This window comes from Oratosquilla oratoria, chromosome 29 (genome assembly GCF_046742065.1).
Source record: "Oratosquilla oratoria isolate Oo_2021 chromosome 29, ASM4674206v1, whole genome shotgun sequence".
Taxonomy (NCBI): Eukaryota; Metazoa; Arthropoda; class Malacostraca; order Stomatopoda; family Squillidae; genus Oratosquilla; species Oratosquilla oratoria.
Window position 1 is genome coordinate 53,201,962 of NC_134805.1, and position 17,705 is coordinate 53,219,666.

At 37.5% G+C, this 17,705-nt stretch overlaps 1 protein-coding gene across 8 annotated transcripts in view; it reads left to right on the forward strand.

Annotated features, from left to right (window-relative positions):
• Positions 1 to 17,705, forward strand: part of LOC143040770 (uncharacterized) — a 248,847-nt gene that overhangs the window by 134,297 nt on the left and 96,845 nt on the right. For 5 of the 8 annotated variants that reach the window (XM_076212194.1, XM_076212190.1, XM_076212195.1 and 2 more), the window contains one exon: positions 3,869 to 4,087. The exons of 2 other annotated variants lie outside the window; for them this stretch is intronic. In XM_076212194.1, coding sequence (XP_076068309.1) covers positions 3,869 to 4,087 — 219 coding nt within the window. Of the gene's footprint in view, positions 1 to 3,868; positions 4,088 to 14,414; positions 14,564 to 17,705 lie in introns of those variants that run through there. One more of the 8 variants, XM_076212198.1, reaches the window with a different exon arrangement.

Genomic DNA, 17,705 nt, shown 5'->3' on the forward strand with positions numbered 1-17,705 from the left:
AAGTGACCACATACTAATAGAATTTGAACTAAAAGAACAAATTTATTTGAGAAGAAATGAGAAACATAGAAAAGGAAGACAAATGTATAACAAAATGGATTTTGAAAAACTTAGAAAAAAAAATCAAAATGTAAACTGGGAAATCTTTTTAAATGAAAAAACAAAGATGGAAGAGAAATGAAACATATTTTAAGAAAATTACAAGGAGGGAATAGACAAGTATGTACCAAAGAAGAAACAAGAACAGGTGTACATAAGATGTTGGTATAACAAAAAGTGTAGTGATGCTACAGAAGAGACAAAGCCTAGAAAAGATGAAAAAAAAAAAAAAAATGAGCAAATGGCAAACATCAAACTAAGAAACAAATATGTAAAAATACACAGAGAAAAAAAAAACTATGAAGAGGACATAATAGAAAAATGCAAAGACCAACCTAAACTACAGGTATGCAAATGACGAACTAAAAGATAAATATGAAATAGTTCAAGTACGTCAAGGAAATAATGAATATATAGATGTAGAAATGGCTGAAATTGTGAACAAAGATTTTAAATCTGTATTCACAATTGAAAATTCACAAAATTGGAAGGAAAGAGAGTATGAACCTCATGTCCTAACACTGTTGCCATACCTTCAGTGTTTTTAAAGTCTTATTTGAAACAACTGCCTCCATGTAGGCTTCCTCCATGTACTGCTCCTACTTCACACGTACATCCACCACGTCTTCCTAGTCCCTCTCATACTCCTTGTAGCCATTGTAATCCCCTCATTTACTGTTGCTTGTAGTCGTTGTAGATCTTGTTCACTGTTGCTTGTAGTCGTTGTAGACCCCCTCATAGTCGGCATGCACATGGCTGCATGCTTGTAGTTGCATACATGGATTGCTTGTGTTTGCGTGCACTGCGTGATCCTGGTTTGAGGCAACAGTCTTGTAACCATATCTTGCACTAAGTCCTGTATTTTGATGCACCAGTCCCATCTCTTCTGAGGCGTTTTCTTTACATCTGTTCCATCTCTAGTAGCCACCTCTCTAACCTCCATTGTTACCACTGTTTACTGTTCTCTTCTATAGTTTTATATTTCTTCTTTCACTTTCTGTTTTCTTTTCATCACTGGCTTTACATAAGAAAGAAAAAAATTAAAAGTGGCCTATACTAACATTGACAGATTAATCTCAGGATTGAGTGAACTAAATGATTACCTGTCAGATGAAAAACCAGACATAATGGGAATTGTGGAAACAAAATTAAGAGGTCCAATACCACCTAATAGTGTTGGAGATGGGTTATACAATTATTGTATTAAAAAGAGAAACAAGAAACAGAGAGGAAGAATCATGTTCTTGGCCAAGAAAAACTTGAATGTGATGAAGGTTACTGAGGGTAAAAAACAATGTAGAAATGATCATGACACAGACATGAAAAGTAGAAAGTTTGTGGTGACTTATGTCCCCCCCAAAAATGGGCTCTTGGAAAGAGAATGAGCATTCAAAAATGTTAGGAGATACAAGGCATTTATTAAATGAGATACTAAAGGACAGAGATAAGCTGGTACTTATGGGATAGTTTAACTGCAAAGAAATCTGTTGGGTGCAGATGACAGTGAAGGACAGAGAGGATCTATGGGGAAATGTATTACAGGATATGACCATGGAACATACAATGACAAATTGGGTCAATGAAAATACCAGATACAGAAGCAATGAAGAACTGTCAAGATAGGATTTAATATTCACAACAGAACCTGAAATTGTAGATAAACTTGAATAAAAAACACCATTTGGAAAGAGTGACCACATACTAATAGAGGCTAAACAAAAGAAATATATATTGATTAATTCACTAACTTTTGCTCTCTCCATCTTTATTGTGTGTCTCTTTATTCAAATATCTTTAAACTTTACAGTCTATCAACCTCTCTTAGATTATTCCAAAAGGTTATGCAGCTGTGTTTCTTGATATGCTTCAAGTGCATTGTCTTTTTCAGATTTTTCAGGATCTCATATCTTTCTTCCATCACAAACTAAGTTGTTTTCCTTGTCGATCTTGTCCACTCCTTTCATAGGTCTAAATACTGCAAGTATATGACCTCTCTTCTTTCTTGCAATAGAATAGTTCAATTTTTTTTTAATCATTCTTCAGTCAGTCTGTTAGGCTGGTGACTGTTTAGGTGCTGTTCTTTGTATTTTCCCAGTCTTGTTTATATTCTTTCTGTATTGGGGTTACACCACTGCTACTTATTCTAATTTGGGTGAAATTCCAAGTCTCTATGATGATATATATATATATATATATATATATATATATATATATATGTATTCCCAAGTGACCTATGGGCCCACTCGGGCAATGTTGCCAGTTTACTGAGGGCTGTAGGTAATCTGCAAGAGAGACTAAGGGCAATAGATTGATTTTTTTTTTTTTTTATTGTCTTCCTGTCCATATAGTGAAAGGTCACCCTTATATTCATCAACAAGGTATATTATATGTCTCACTAACAACCCTGTTAATGTGTTTATTGAGTGACAAATTATCTGTAATCAACACTCTCGTGTCCCTCCCTCATGTGATTGCATCATTTCTTGTTGAATAAATCATTAATTACCTAGTTGTACTTTTGCTGGGACAATGATGGGTACCTACATATAGTGATCCTGCAAGACTGACAGCAAAGCATTTTCAAAACCTCTCAACCCCCTCATCTCCATTTAGTGATTCAGCCTTGAGGGGCAGACACTTAGTCTTCAGACTAGACCCAAGGTCTCTATGAACTTCAACTGTATTTCTTACACCTTTTCACACATGGAAAGCAGACAATTGGTGATTGGTTCCCTGACACTTGGTTTTCAGATTAGACCCAAGTTTTTTTTTTTTTTTATCAACTTCAACTGTATTTCTTACACCTTTTCACACATGGAGAGCAGACAATCAGTGATTGCTCCCCTCCTACCACTTTCAGCCAGCAGTACGACACAAGTACAGTACAAACAACAGTTCAAACTTTCTTCCTAGAGAGATATGTGGGAGGGCCTCATGACCATTGCCAGGTACTGTGGGGATGCAGGTTTTCTGCGTAGTATTAATTTAGGCAACTATATTATTATTGTGCATTTGCTCATTGTCTTTTATTTCATTTATCTAATTATGCATTTATTAAATTAATTTTGCACACTTGACTCCAGCCGTAATTCTTGTCTAGATTGTATTGTAACAGTTTACAGTTTTCCTCTGATCTCATTATGAGCTTAGCTTCATCTGTGGACAGATTAGTGTAGCATCTTATTTCTCATATCATATCAGATATATCAAGAGCATTAGAGATGCTAGTACTGGCCCCTGTTGGACTCTGCTAGCTATTTCCCTCCATTTTAACATCTAGTCCCTTACTAATGTATGTTGTCTCATTTATACCAATAATGTTTCAATTTCCACAATAGCCTGTTGTGAAGTATTATGTTAAAGACTTACTCCTTAGCTCATGTTGGATTTCAAGTGCAAGGGCCTATGCTGACTGAAGGATATGCTTCTCTATGAACTCCATTTGATGGATTGTGTTCTGCTCATCTACAAGGGGTTCACATGTTGTGAATAACTGAGATGTATAATGACTGACTGAGGGAATTTTGATAATTGCAGAATGTAGTTGTACCATCTAGTAATTACAATGAGATTCCATATAGCAAAATCTTATAATTTTGTTGGAGTTTGGGTAGGCAAAGCATATCAGTTTAGACCAAAGAGAAGATATCAATTCAGTATCAAGTACCAAAAGTGTTGCAATATTTCTATTTTGAGATATGCCAAGTCAGGTGTGCACAAGAAGATGCTTTGCTAAATAGTTGCTAAACTGAACTGCTTTTCATTGCAGATCTTAGCAACAAGTGTGTCTCGACGGCTCTCTGTTATTGACACAGAGCGTGGTGAAACAGTGGTTGGGTATGACAACTGTGCTTGTGCTACAGGGGACCGCACACCAATTGCAACACATCCTATGGTCCCTGACATGGTTGCTTGTGTCACAGTTAATGGCAAAGGCATCACCCTTTTTGACCTACGCATGCCACTTCCTCTTGACTTCATATATGATGTGCGTACAACTTGTGAATTCTGTATATGATATGTAAATGTACTTTATAAGACAAATAATTTTCAGCGCCTCTGCACCAAGGGATTAGTATAACTGTATGTTGCCTGTCATTTAGAATTTAACATGTGGATGTGGTATATAGTCTTGTAGAATAACTAATGCCCCTGGGAATGTAAAAAGAACCAATAGGCAAAGGTAATTAGAAAAAAAAATCTTGTAAATATATAAATGAAGTCTATCATTTCCAGAGAATGTGTTAGATATCTGTATTTACCTAATTGTATTCACCTAATTGTAGTATACAGGAAAGGAGCAATGGTCCTTGTGTCCTGTCTTCTATTTTCCAAATTTTATCATACTTCACCTCAAATTCATGTATAGTTCCAACTTCAGTAATATCCTTGATTTCCAATTGTCATATTTAGATTTAAACTCTCATATTGTTTGAACTTGGGTTATATCACCTAAGCTATTCACATTCACATTCGAGCAGCGATCGAGGAAGGACGAACCAAAACACGCTCCGAATCGCTACCTAGCGATTTGACGACGGACGATTTTGGAACGTATTATCAACAACAACCTGGTCTGTACATACGGGGAGGGAGTGTCAAAACTAAGGTGACCGAAATATAGTCTTTATATCTTAGTTCAGTTACTGTAAAAGAAGAACCAGTGACAACAATGGATGAATTAAACGATGAATTCAGTGATAAACTGCAAAGGCAAAGCGATGACTGGAAGTAAGTACAATAGAGTCCCCACTTGGTGAAATAACAAAAAAAAAAAAAAATGTGTCTGAGTGAGACCCCAAAATCATACCAAAGGTTGGATAGAGGTCTCATTTTGGGATTTAATAGAGAAAATAATAACATATATAGAGAGCTAGACATGGATAGAAAATCTAGGTTTAAAAATATTATAAGAAATAGAGAAATAAATGAGTTGGATGAAATAATTGAACTGAGAATTGAATGCAAAAATATATACAAGGAAGTAGCTATATTAAGGAAACCCAATGAAGAAAACAATAAGGAAATAGATGATCTAAAAATGGAACTGAATAGAATAAAGTGAGAAAATATAAGTTTGAAAAACGAAAACATGAATGGGAATGAAGCATTGAAAAAAGAGATGAAGGATCAAATACAGGTGGTGACTGAGAAAGTGGAAGAAAAAATTAAAGAAAATGACTTTCAAGAAATTAAAAAACAGTGGAAGGAGGAACAGGAAAGTAAAAGATTATCCTTCAAGGAAATAATGGAACAACAGGTTAAGGATAATATGAAAAAAACGGTAATCCAAGTGATTAAAGAAAAAGGGAATTTAGTTAGGGATGCAGTGGACAGGAAAAGATGCATTGTGATTTACAGTATTAAGGAAAAACATGATGTGCCTAGATACCAAAGAGAAAGGGAAGAAAAAGAGATCGTAAAAGAGATTCTAAAGGAGATTCAAGAGGAAAATCAAACCTTGGATAAAGAAACCGAGGGAACTTACAGAATGGGGAGATATTCAAAAGAAAAGCAATTTAGGCCACTAAAGGTAAAACTTTGGAAGTACTATCCAAAACAACAAAACTAGCAAATAATGAAAATCTCAAAAATGTATGGATAAAGAAAGAAATGAGTGAAGAAGAAAAGGAAAAAGAAAAAGGACTTAGAAGTGAAGTGAAAGAAAGGAACGAAAAAAGAACCGAGAACGAAAATAATAATTTTTTTTTTTGGAAAGTAGTGGACCTGAAGTTGAGAAAATTGTATATCACAAAGAAGGAAACAAAACAGATAGAAGAAGGGAAAGAAAAAAAATTAGCATATACCAACATAGACAGAATGATCTCACAAATGAATGAACTGAATGATTACCTGGCATCAGAAAAGCCAGACATAGTGGGAATTGTGGACACGAAATTGAAAGGGAATCTTACCACCTAACACAGTGGGACAAGGTCTATATAACTGCTGGATGAAGAATAGAAAGGAAAAACAAGGAGGGGGAGTACTAATTCTGACCAAGAAAGACTTAAATGTGAAAAAGATAACAGAAGGAAGAGATAATGTAGAGTCAATCATGATAAAGATAGAAAACGACCACATGAAAAGTTGAAAATTTGTAGTAGTGTATGTGCCCCCTAAAACACAGGCCTGGACAGAACATGATCATTCCAAATTGTTAGAAGATACGAAACATGAACTAACTGATATACTGAAAGAAAGAGGAAATACAGTAGTTATGGGTGATTTTAATTCCAAAGAAACATGTTGGAAAGAAATGACAGTGAGGGGTGGAGAGGACATATGGGGCAGCATGCTACTCAATATGACCATTGAATACACATTGGCCCAATGGATAAAGGAAAATACCAGATACAGAAACAGTAAGGAACCTTCGAGACTGGATTTAGTACTCACAATGGAACCCGAAATTGTAGACAGAATAAAATACAAAACACCAATAGGAAAGAGTGACCATGTACTAATAGAATTCGAATTAAAAGAGCAAATTAACTTAAGAAGACATGAGAAACATAGAATAGGAAGACCAATGTATAGCAAAACGAATTTTGAGAAACTTAAATTTTTTCTTCAAAAATGCAAACTGGGAAAAATTCCTTAGTGAGGAAACAAGGATGGAAGAGAAATGGAATATACTAAAGGAAATTCATAATGAGGGTGTGATCAAATATGTTCCACAACAAAAGCAAGAATATACATAAAAAACTGGTACAACAAAAAATGTAGTAAAGCCAAGGATAAAAGAGACAAAGCCTGGAAAAAATGTAAAAAAGAGCAAATGGCAAACATACATCAGACTATGAAATAATTATGTAAAAATACACAGGGAGGAAAAGAGAAATTATGAAAAGGAAATTATAGAAAAATGTAAGGATCAGCCAAAGCTATTTTACAGATATGTGAATGGTAAACTTAAAAACAAACAAGAAATAGAAAAACTATGCTAAGGAAGTCATGAATACACAAAAGAACAAGAAATGGCAGAAATTGTGAATAACCACTTCAAATCAGTTTTCACAATTGAGAACTCACCTAACTGTGAAGGAATAGAAAAACAGAATTCCCCCCAAATGAAGGAAATAACCGTAACAAAAAAGGAAATCGGTGACCAAATAAAAAACCTAGATGTTTGAAAATCGTATGGTGGATGGAATTGCAAATTGGATACTGAAGGAATGTGTGGAGGAACTAACAGATGAAATACACACTATAATGAAATACTTAATCAAAGAAGGAAAAGTACCACAAGACTGGAAAAATGCAAACATTGTACCAGTATATAAAGGAGGAAGTAAGGAAGATCCAACTAACTACAGACCGGTCTCCCTAACAAGCACAGTAGCTGAAATATGTGAAAAAGTGATTAAAAGTAGATGGGTTAAACATTTGGAAGAAAAATCTATACTAAACCCAAGCCAATTTGGATTTAGACAAGGAAGATCATGTACAACAAACCTAATCTGCTTCTATTTGAGAATAATAGATATAATAGATGAGAGATGGATGGGCAGACTGTGCCTGTCTAGAACTACAAAAGGCATTTGACAAAGTACCACAAAAAATTAATAGGAAAATTAGAATCAGCAGGTGCCATTGCAGGTAATTTATGAAAATGGATGGAAGACTTCCTGACTGGGAGAAAAATGAGGGTAGTAATTAGAGAAATATTCAAAATGGGAAGAAATGATAAGTGGTGTTCCACAAAGGTCAGTACTGGCTCCAATCATGTTTGCCATATACGTAAATGACATGGACAAAGGAGTTGAATGTTATATGAATTTCTTCACAGATGATGTAAAAATATTAAAGAAATTATCAACAAATGAGGACTGTGACTCATTACAATCAGACCTGGACACTATCAGGAAATGGACTCAAAAGTGGGAGGTGAACTTTAATATCAAGAAGTGTAGCATAATGGAGTTTGGTAAAAGCAAAAACAGAATTTCAAAAAATTACAAAATTGGTGAAAATGAAAAAAAAAAAGTGCACTCAGAAAGGGACCTTGGAGTGATAATCAGCAATGACATGACACTGGACAGACATATAAACAAAATAGTAGGTGAATCATACAACCTACTAAGGTCAATGAAAGTGGCATTTGAATACTTGGATGAAGAAATGATAAAAATAATATTACCGTATATTTCCACGTATAAGACGACCCTAAAATCCAAAAATTCACCCCTTAAAATTGGGGGTCGTCTTATACTACCATTATAAAAATCAGACCTTGAATTCTACGTGAGATGACTTGGTAGGCTAGCCTGCCGATAACCACCGATACACAGGAAATGATTCACATTATGATAAGAACTGGTAATAAAGGTAATTAAACCATATTTACCTTATATATTATTGGCATATCTTTATAGTAAATGGCAATTGTTAATAAATTCGAGGAATAATTCTATAACGAAATTAGGGTACCTTTAACTACTCTATGTAAACACATTTAACACAGCTGAAAAAAATGTAAACATCGAGCACTGGTTGCGTTCATAGCAACCTTTTTCTTTCGCTAACTTTTCAGTAATTTTTAAGACTGAAAATAACAATTTCGGATTACAGTACATAAAATGTTTATCAATAAAAAAATATATTACAGTAGTTGCAATTAAAACATAGAAAATAAAAAAATTATAAAACTTAATTTCTAATCATCAATATTACACATCAAACATATTTCTAAAACATTTACTTTCAATAAAATTAAATTACATTTAAAACTTAAAACATTATAAATCTTTATTTATTTATTTATATAAAAGTGGATAAAACAGCTGATAAACGTAATCAGAACAATTCTTTTTGTACGGTAGGTTTGATACACTAATGCTTTTGTAATTTAGCAGTTGTCTTATACTACCGATATGAGATAAATTCATAAAAATTTGCTCTAATTTTGTACCTCGTCTCATACAAAGGTCGTCTTATACACGGAAATATACGGTAATCACATTGATTAGACCAAAACTGGAATATGCAGCGACACTATGGACACCCAGTACTAAAAAGAATATAAGGAAACTAGAAAGAATAGAAATGTCAATGTAATAGTACTGGGAGACCTTAATGCTAGGGTAGGAAATGGTCCAATTGATGGAGGGTTTGGAAATGTGGAGTTCCAGGAAAGAATCGTAGTGGAGAGTTGATGGTGGAAATGTGTCTAGAGAGTTGATGATAGCAAATACAGTGTTTCGGAAGAAAGTCAAGCATAAGTACACATGGGAGAGGGTGGTGGATGGAAGGGTGGTAGATAGAGTGTTGATGGATTATGTAGTGGTAAATAGGATTATGATAGGAAGAGTTAAGGGGATCATCCATCAGAAAATCACGAAAAAAAAAAAAAAAAAACGAAATTCTGAATATTTCCTCTAAAAGTGTTGCTCATAAGCTATCTCGTGGCTGAGTATGGAAGCTGTATCTTGATTTTTACTATCTAAAAAAAATATATATAATACAGTACCCCCCACCCTACTGTGGCTGGGTCGTGTGCGCTGCGTACTGCATATTACATTTTCTGTTGTTACATATATTTGCTAACAAAAGAAGCTGTGTATTTTGCACAATATCTATGCTTTTGTATGATAAATAATAGCATACGAGCTAATATGTTGACAGATGCTGTGACAGTTGACACAGTATAATGGGAAGGCAATACGTGATTGTGTGAATACTGACATTCAGACAATGCGTAAAACTATCATGGCCTCCTACCTGCATTCTGTCAGCACAGATGAGAAGCCATTGCATTCTTTCTGTCCTAAGGGAGAAAACTCGTGGTGTTTTTTTTCCAGAGAGCACTAGCCAGGCAAGAGGAACCTGAGTCTCACAGAGTCAAGAAGCTGTTCCTGGCGAAGATTCCCACTGAGAAGCGGAAATCCATCCTGGCAATATATCAAGACCTCACCTCTACAGAGCTTTTAGAGAAATACCTCAAGGGAAGGACACGAAATCAAAATGAAAGCTTCCATGCAAAGATCTGGGCTTTGAGTTCAAAGAGGAAGTTTGCATCAGCAGCTAGAGTTCAATTCTGTGCTCAAGTTGCAGTTCTGAACCACATCTTTGGTTATGAACTTGCATATATGCCATCAGCAAGAGGGACAACCAGTGATGCCATAAAACAGCTTAGGATGGCAGATAAAGATCGTCTGTCACCAAAGATGCATCGCGCCAAGAAAAGGAAAAGTCCAATATAACCCTTGTGGATACTAACTGGATTCATCATATAAACCTGCAATTGATCAAAAGCTGGCAACAAAGAGTAGGGTTGTGCCTATGATACCCTTTCAACACCATAACATCCTAAATGATGAAAGGGGACCAGTAACCATGAACAAAAAAACTATGACGCTCATTCCTGAAAAACTTGATTTTTGCACATTTAACTTGATTCATATCCAAAATGCCTTCACTGATTTTTAACTGCAAATCCTTTTCGGATTCAGCATAATTGGGAGAACATTTGGAGGCAGATTTATATCCTTCTGTCAAGGACTAGTAGGATTTTTTGTATATACTTTTTTTTTTTTTTTTTTTTTTTTTTTTTTTTTTTTTCTCTCCATCAACTTTGGATTTTTTTTTCTCTGATCAGAACATAATAATTCTGCCTCCATTTCTTCATCTATCTTAGCCCATTATATAAACAAAAAATAATCAATATCCAGTCAAAGGTCTATACTCTGAATCAATTTCAAAATTTTCAAAAATTACCCCTCAAAAAATAAAATATAAATCACAATAAAAAAAAGTATAAGCATGAATGACTTGAAAACTCGGTGGTATCTTTTCTGAGATAAGACAGTTACTAGGAAAAAATCTCGGCCACTTTCACCTCAAACTAAAAAAGTTCGATTTTCTAATGGAAGGGTGGGGGGTATCAGATAATTTTTTGGTGGAAGGTAAGTTGAGAGTGGAGGATAGATGGAGAAAGAGGAAAGGGACAAAAGGTAGGGAGGTGCTTAGAGTGAACTCTTTAAAGGAAAAGGAGAAGGAGTACAAGAAAAAGCTGAAGGAGGAGTGGGAGGGAGTGAAGGATAGAGTAGAGCTAGGTGTGGAGGAGGAATAGGGATGGTTCAAGGAGGGAGTCACAAAGTGTGCAAGGATGATGTGTGGAACAAGGACAGGAGGAAATAGAAGGAGTGGTAGTGAATTGTGGGATGAGGAAACAAAGAAGGTTGTAGAAGAGAAGAAGCAAGCTTTCACAGATTGGTTACAAAATAGGACGAGGGAATATGAGAGGTACAAAGAAAAGAAAAGAGAAGTAAAGCAAAAGGTAAAGGAGGCAAAGAGGAGAGCAGATGTGAAGTGGGGTAAGAGTATGACAGAAAATTTTGAAAGTAATAAAAAGATGTTTTGGAAAGAAATTAAGAGAGGAAGAGGAGGCGAATCAAGTAGAAAAGAAAAGGTAAAAGGACCAGATGGACAGATGATAATGGAAGAGAAGGCAGTAAGGGGAAGATAGGCAGAATATTTTAGGGAGTTGCTAAATGTGAAGGAGGATAGGGAGGGAAAGAATGTTGTAGTGGGAAATGCCAAGAAAATGACCGTGATGAGTGAGGAAAATGGAGGAGAAATAAGGAAGGATGAAGTGAAGGCAGTTGGTAAGATGATGAAAGCAGGTAAGGCACCTGGTCTGGATGGATGCCATGCAGAATGTCTAATAAAAGGAGGTGCAGTGATGGTGGACTGGCTGGTGAGGTTATTTAATGTTTGCTGGAGAGAGGGTAGAGTGCCGGAGGACTGGAGGAGTGCCTGTATAGTTCCACTTTACAAGGGAAAAGGGGACAAGTGTGAATGTAGTAGTTTCAGAGGGATTAGCTTGTTAAGTGTAGTTGGGAAGGCTTATGGGAGGATCTTGATTGAGAGGATTAGGAGAGGAACAGATGGAGTATTTGGTGAGGAAAAGTGTGGATTTAGGACAGGTAGAGGTTGTGTAGATCAGATTTTTGTGGTAAGACAAATATGTGAGAAAGCTATAGGAAAGGGGAAGGATGTTTTTTGGGCTTTTATGGATCTGGAAAAGGCTTACGACAGGGTAGACAGAAAGGCATTGTGGAGGTTATACAAATACAGACGCTCCTCAACTTACGTTCCGAACGGCCGAACGTAAGTTGAAAATGAACGTAAGTTGTTACTGTACTATACATCGGTAAATTCTATTACCGTATCTTATAAAACACCCCTAAATCATTAATTAAACACATAACATTGTAAAATAATAACATTAATTTCAAATAGATTAAATTCAAGCAACATAAATTGAGATGGTGGAGGAGGGGGCGGAGGAGGAGGCAAGACATTTTCAGTTTGTCGTCTGCGCAATGTAAACAATGGACGCAGCGTCGTGTGCAAGTATTGTTTGAACTACGTAGAGCGTGGTAAACTAAAAAATTCACAAAAAAAAATTTTTTACAATTTTTTTTTTACCGTCAGTTCAAACGTAAAATTGAAAAAATGTAAAACGAATGAACGTAAGTAGAGGAGCGTCTGTACATGGGATAGGAGGAAAGCTTCTAGGAGCTGTCAAGAGTTTTTATGAGAGTAGTAGAGCTTGTGTCAGGATTAGAAATGGAGAGAGTGAGTGGTTTGAGGTAAAGGTGGGACTTCATCAAGGATGGGTTATGTCGCCCTGGCTGTTCAACTTATACATGGATGGGGTAGTGCGAGAGGTATATGCAAGGATAGTAGGTCAGGAATTGGAGATGGTTAAAGAATATGGAGATAAGTGGGAGGTGAGCCAGCTGTTGTTTGTGGACGACATTGCGCTTGTGGCAGGATTGGAGGAGGGATTGAGGAAGTTGGTGACAGAGTTTGGGAGAGTATGTGATAGAAGAAAGCTAATGATAAATGTGGGTAAAAGTAAGGTGATGAGATGTACAAGGGGTGAAAGTGGCAGTAGACTGGAAGTGAGCATTAAGGGAGGGCGACTGGAGGAAGTGGATAGTTTTGGATACTTGGGTGCAAATGTGGCAGGAAAAGGTGGAGTGAAGGTGGAGGTAGAATGTAGATTGAGAGAAGTGAGTAAATGCCTTGGTGGATTGAAGAGTGTAATGAGGAATAGACATTTGGGAATGGATGCTAAGAGGAGACTGTATGAAGGAGTGATTGTGCCAACAGCACTGTATGGGGCAGAAACATGGAACATAAGAGAGGAAGAGAGAAGTTTGAATGTGTTTGAGATGAGGTGTCTGAGAAGTATGATAGGGGTTACTAGGCTGGATAGAGTGAGAAATGAGGAGGTGAGGAGGAGAACGGGAGTGGAAAGGGAGCTGGGAGATAGGGTTGATGAAAGAGTATTAGGATGGTTTGGACACATGGAAAGAATGAGTGAAGAAAGACTAGTAAAAGAGGTATGGAAGGCAGATGTGGAGGAAGTGAACATGAGGGGACGTCCTAGGATGAGGTGGATGGATGGGGTGAAGGAGGCTTTGGGGAAGAGGGGAATGTCTGTTCAGGAAGGATGGGAGAGGACAGAGACAGGGGTGAATGGAGAATGGTTGTATATGGATGATGTGATGCATGAGGTTGAATGGGTGGGGGATGGGGGGTGAGGTAGTATGTGTGAGCAAAATTTGACACAGCCTGTAGGGATCTCTCCCTATCTTCTTGTTTTCTGCATGGGGGGACGGAGAGGGGGGGGTCACCGATTAGAAGCGGCCTTGCTGTGGATGTGCTGTGTCTTGCGACACTGCTTCTAACCCAGAGCAATGGACAAGGTGCAGGGATGACCCGTCATCCAGGAGGTGGTAAGATGAGAGGGAGGATGGAGGGGTGTGGAGTGTATTCAGGGATGGAATGGGTGGGAATGATTTTATGCCTTTTTCTTTTTGGCTACCTCCCTTGTAAGGGGGAAAGAGCCTTGGTGTATGTATATTTAGATTTGAATTCATGTATTGTTTGAGCTTGGGCTATATCACCTAAGCTGTTCCAAGTATTTATTCATCTATATGGAAAACTCCATTTCTTCATATACTTTAGACAATTTTCCTTACTTTGTTCCCATGACCTGTTAACCGTATCAGTACAAATCAAATTCTCGCATACAGCATTGGCTGCCATATTTACAATTCATCACACTAGCATTATAAAATATAGTCACTGCTCTATTACTTGTTCTCTTTTACTCTAAGTAATAATAAACACAGATAATGTGATCAAACCAGTTCACAGAATCTGGAGGTAACTCATGTACAACTACAAAAAGAATATACAATCAAGACACCAGTGCCGGCATCCTCATGTAATTACTCGCACCTGTGGTACTTGTTGTGACCTAAAACGTTTTCTTTCCAGTTCTTGTTTTTGGTATAGTTTCTGGCATAATGGAAAAAGATAATGAAGAAAGAACAACGAATAAATCAATGAAGAGAGGACTTGACATGAGTATGGTAGAAATTCCAAGAGGTGTAATACTCAAGCGCCATTGTGTGATTGATACCCTGAGAAAAAAACCAAGGTGGGAAAATAATGTCTTTTCAGGTTTTCAAAGGAACTCAAGCAAAGTAGGAAAAAGTTTAGATATACATACATACATATACATATACCAAGGCTTTTTCTCCCTTACAGGGGAGGTAGCCAAAAAGAAAAAGGCATAAAATCATTCCCACCCATTCCATCCCTGAATACACTCCACACCCCTCCACCCTCCCTCTTATCTTAGCACCTCCAGAATGACAGGTCATCCCTGCACCTTGTCCACTGCCCTGGGTCAGAAGCAGTGTCGCAAGACACAGCACATCCGCAGCAAGGCCGCTTCATTAAATCGGCGACCCCCCCTCTCCGTCCCCCCATGCATAAAAGGAGAAGACAGGGAGAAATCCCTTCAGGCTGCGTCAAATTTTGCTCACACATACTACCTCACCCCCCATCCCCCCACCCATTCCACCTCATGCATCACAACATCATCCATATACAACCATTCTCCATTCACCCCTGTCTTCTGTCCTCTCCCATCCTTCCTCAACAGACATTCCCCTCTTCCCCAAAGCCCCCTTCACCCCATCCATCCATCTCATCCTAGGCCATCCCCTCATGTTCACTTCCTCCACATCTGCCTTCCATACCTCTTTTACTAGTCTTTCTTCACTCATTCTTTCCATGTGTCCAAACCATCCTAATACTCTTTCATCAACCCTATCTCCCAACTCCCTTTCTACCCCTGTTCTCCTCCTCACCTCCTCATTTCTCACTCTATCCAGCCTAGTAACCCCCATCATACTTCTCAGACACCTCATCTCAAACACATTCAAACTCCTTCTCTCTTCCTCTCTTATGTTCCATGTTTCTGCCCCATACAGTGCTGTTGGCACAATCACTCCTTCATACAATCTCTTAGAATCCATTCCCAAATGTCTATTCCCATTACACGTTTTAATCCTCCAAGGCATTTACTCGCTTCTCTCAATCTACATTCTACCTCTACCTCCACTCCACCTTTTCCTGCCATATTTGCACCCAAGTATCTAAAACTATCCACTTCCTCCAGTCGCTCTCCCTTAAGGGGGTACGCGACACCTGGAGGTCATTTTCTAAAATATTTAGAGTAAAGAGCTGAAACTTCTCAGGTAAATAGGTATCCATATTGCCTACATTTTAGGTGAAGCAGAATGATGTATGTACACATGTACACATGTACGTATACCAGTAGCGACATTTAAAAGTGCACAGCACCATAATACGTGGACCAATTTGTTTTATATTTTGGCTATGATTAGTCAGTAGGCACACCTAGGGCCGGTCATTGAGTAATTGAACAATTTCCTTTATACTTTTGCATACAGGCATTTCAATTTTAATGTCTGGCAAAAATCGTGAAAAATACAATTTTTTTGCTTTTGTTTCCATTATTACTCCAAACTCTTTCATCCTATTCAAAATATTCGAACGATCGGCCCTAGCAGTTACTAAAAGTAATATTCCCTGTAAGTTTCATCTAAATCTGATGTATATTAGATTTTTTTTTATTAAAGATTAAGTAGAAAAATATCGAACGGAGATATGGCAACTTGAAATATGAATATATCTGTAACTTGCTTATAGTTTCAGCAATTTGACTGATTTTTTCATGGCTTAATTCTTATTATATAATAAGTACAGTAAAAATTATCAACATATTTTAATTATAAGTACTTTAAATACTGAAAAACTAAAGTATAAGTATGTCACAGTAGTGACGACGCACAGACGACAACATCATATAATTTGCTTTTTTTTTTTTTCTTTCTTCTTTTTGTTTTTTTTTTTTCTTTTCCTCTTCCCCTTCTTTGGATTTATCTTCCTCCTCTTTCGTCTTTGACTGCCATCTTCTGCTGTTTTTTGTCATTGTGATGTTCTTTTGTTCTTTTTGCTACCCATGATGACTGTACTAAAGAGTAATATGTACTAGCTAAAGTAATAGATTGCAATGAGAGCTCATGAGACATGCGTACTTCCCTTTTCAGAGCTAGCCGGGAACTAACGCTTAGTTTCGCACAAAGTTGGCGAAATATTCTCCCTCCACCTTCCTCCCTTCCCCTCCACAATCGTATTGGCCGTTGATACACTGGGCGAGTGTAAATTCAATCAAATTTCAACATTATTCGCTGTGCCTGAAGGTCCTAAGTGGCACGCCTCCCTCTAGTGTGGGTTGCGCCTTTAAATCTGTTCCTTTAAACCTCACCCAGGACCTTTAAATTGCGCGTGGCTGGAAAATTATTTGTCGGGATTTATTTCTAAGTGGTATACGAACATTTTGAACACAGTTTTGAAAAATGCCATCTCTTGACCAAATTCACCCCCCCAGGTGTTGCGTACCCCCTTAATACTCACTTCCAGTCTGCTGCCACTTTCACCCCTTGAACATCTCATCACCTTACATTTACCCACATTTATCTTCAGCTTTCTTCTATCACATACTTTCCCAAACGCTGTCACCTACTTCCTCAATCCCTCCTCTGATCCTGCCACAAGCACAGTGTTGTCGGCAAACAACAGCTGGCTCACCTCCCACTTTTCTCCATTTTCTTTAACCATCTCCAATCCCTGACCCACTATCCTTGCATATACCTCTCGCACTACCCCATCCATGTATAAATTGAACAGCCAGGGTGACATAACGCATCCTTGACGAAGTCCCACCTTTACTTCAAACCACTCACTCTCTCCATTTCTAATCCTGACACATCTCTACCTCTCATAAAAATCTTCAGCTCAGCTCCCTCTTCCCATCCCGTAGCAAAAAACCTCCCATCCCTTTCTCCTACATAAACCTCTCCTTTCCATAATCCATTTCCAAAACATCCCTTTAATCCACACAAGCAAAAAACTCTTCCCTCCTATAGCTTTCCTCCTATCTGTCTTACCTCTACCCATCCTAAATCCACACTGTTCCTGACCAATCCCCTCAGTTCCTCTCCTAATCCTCTCAATCATGATCCTCCCATAAGCCTTCCCAACTACACTTAACAAGCTAATCCCTCTGAAACTACTACACTCACACTTGTCCCCTTTTCCCTTGTAAAGTGGAACTATACAGGCACTCCTCCAGTCCTCCAGCACTACTCTCTCTCCAGTAAACATTAAATAAACTCACCAGCCAGTCCACCATCACTGTACCTTCT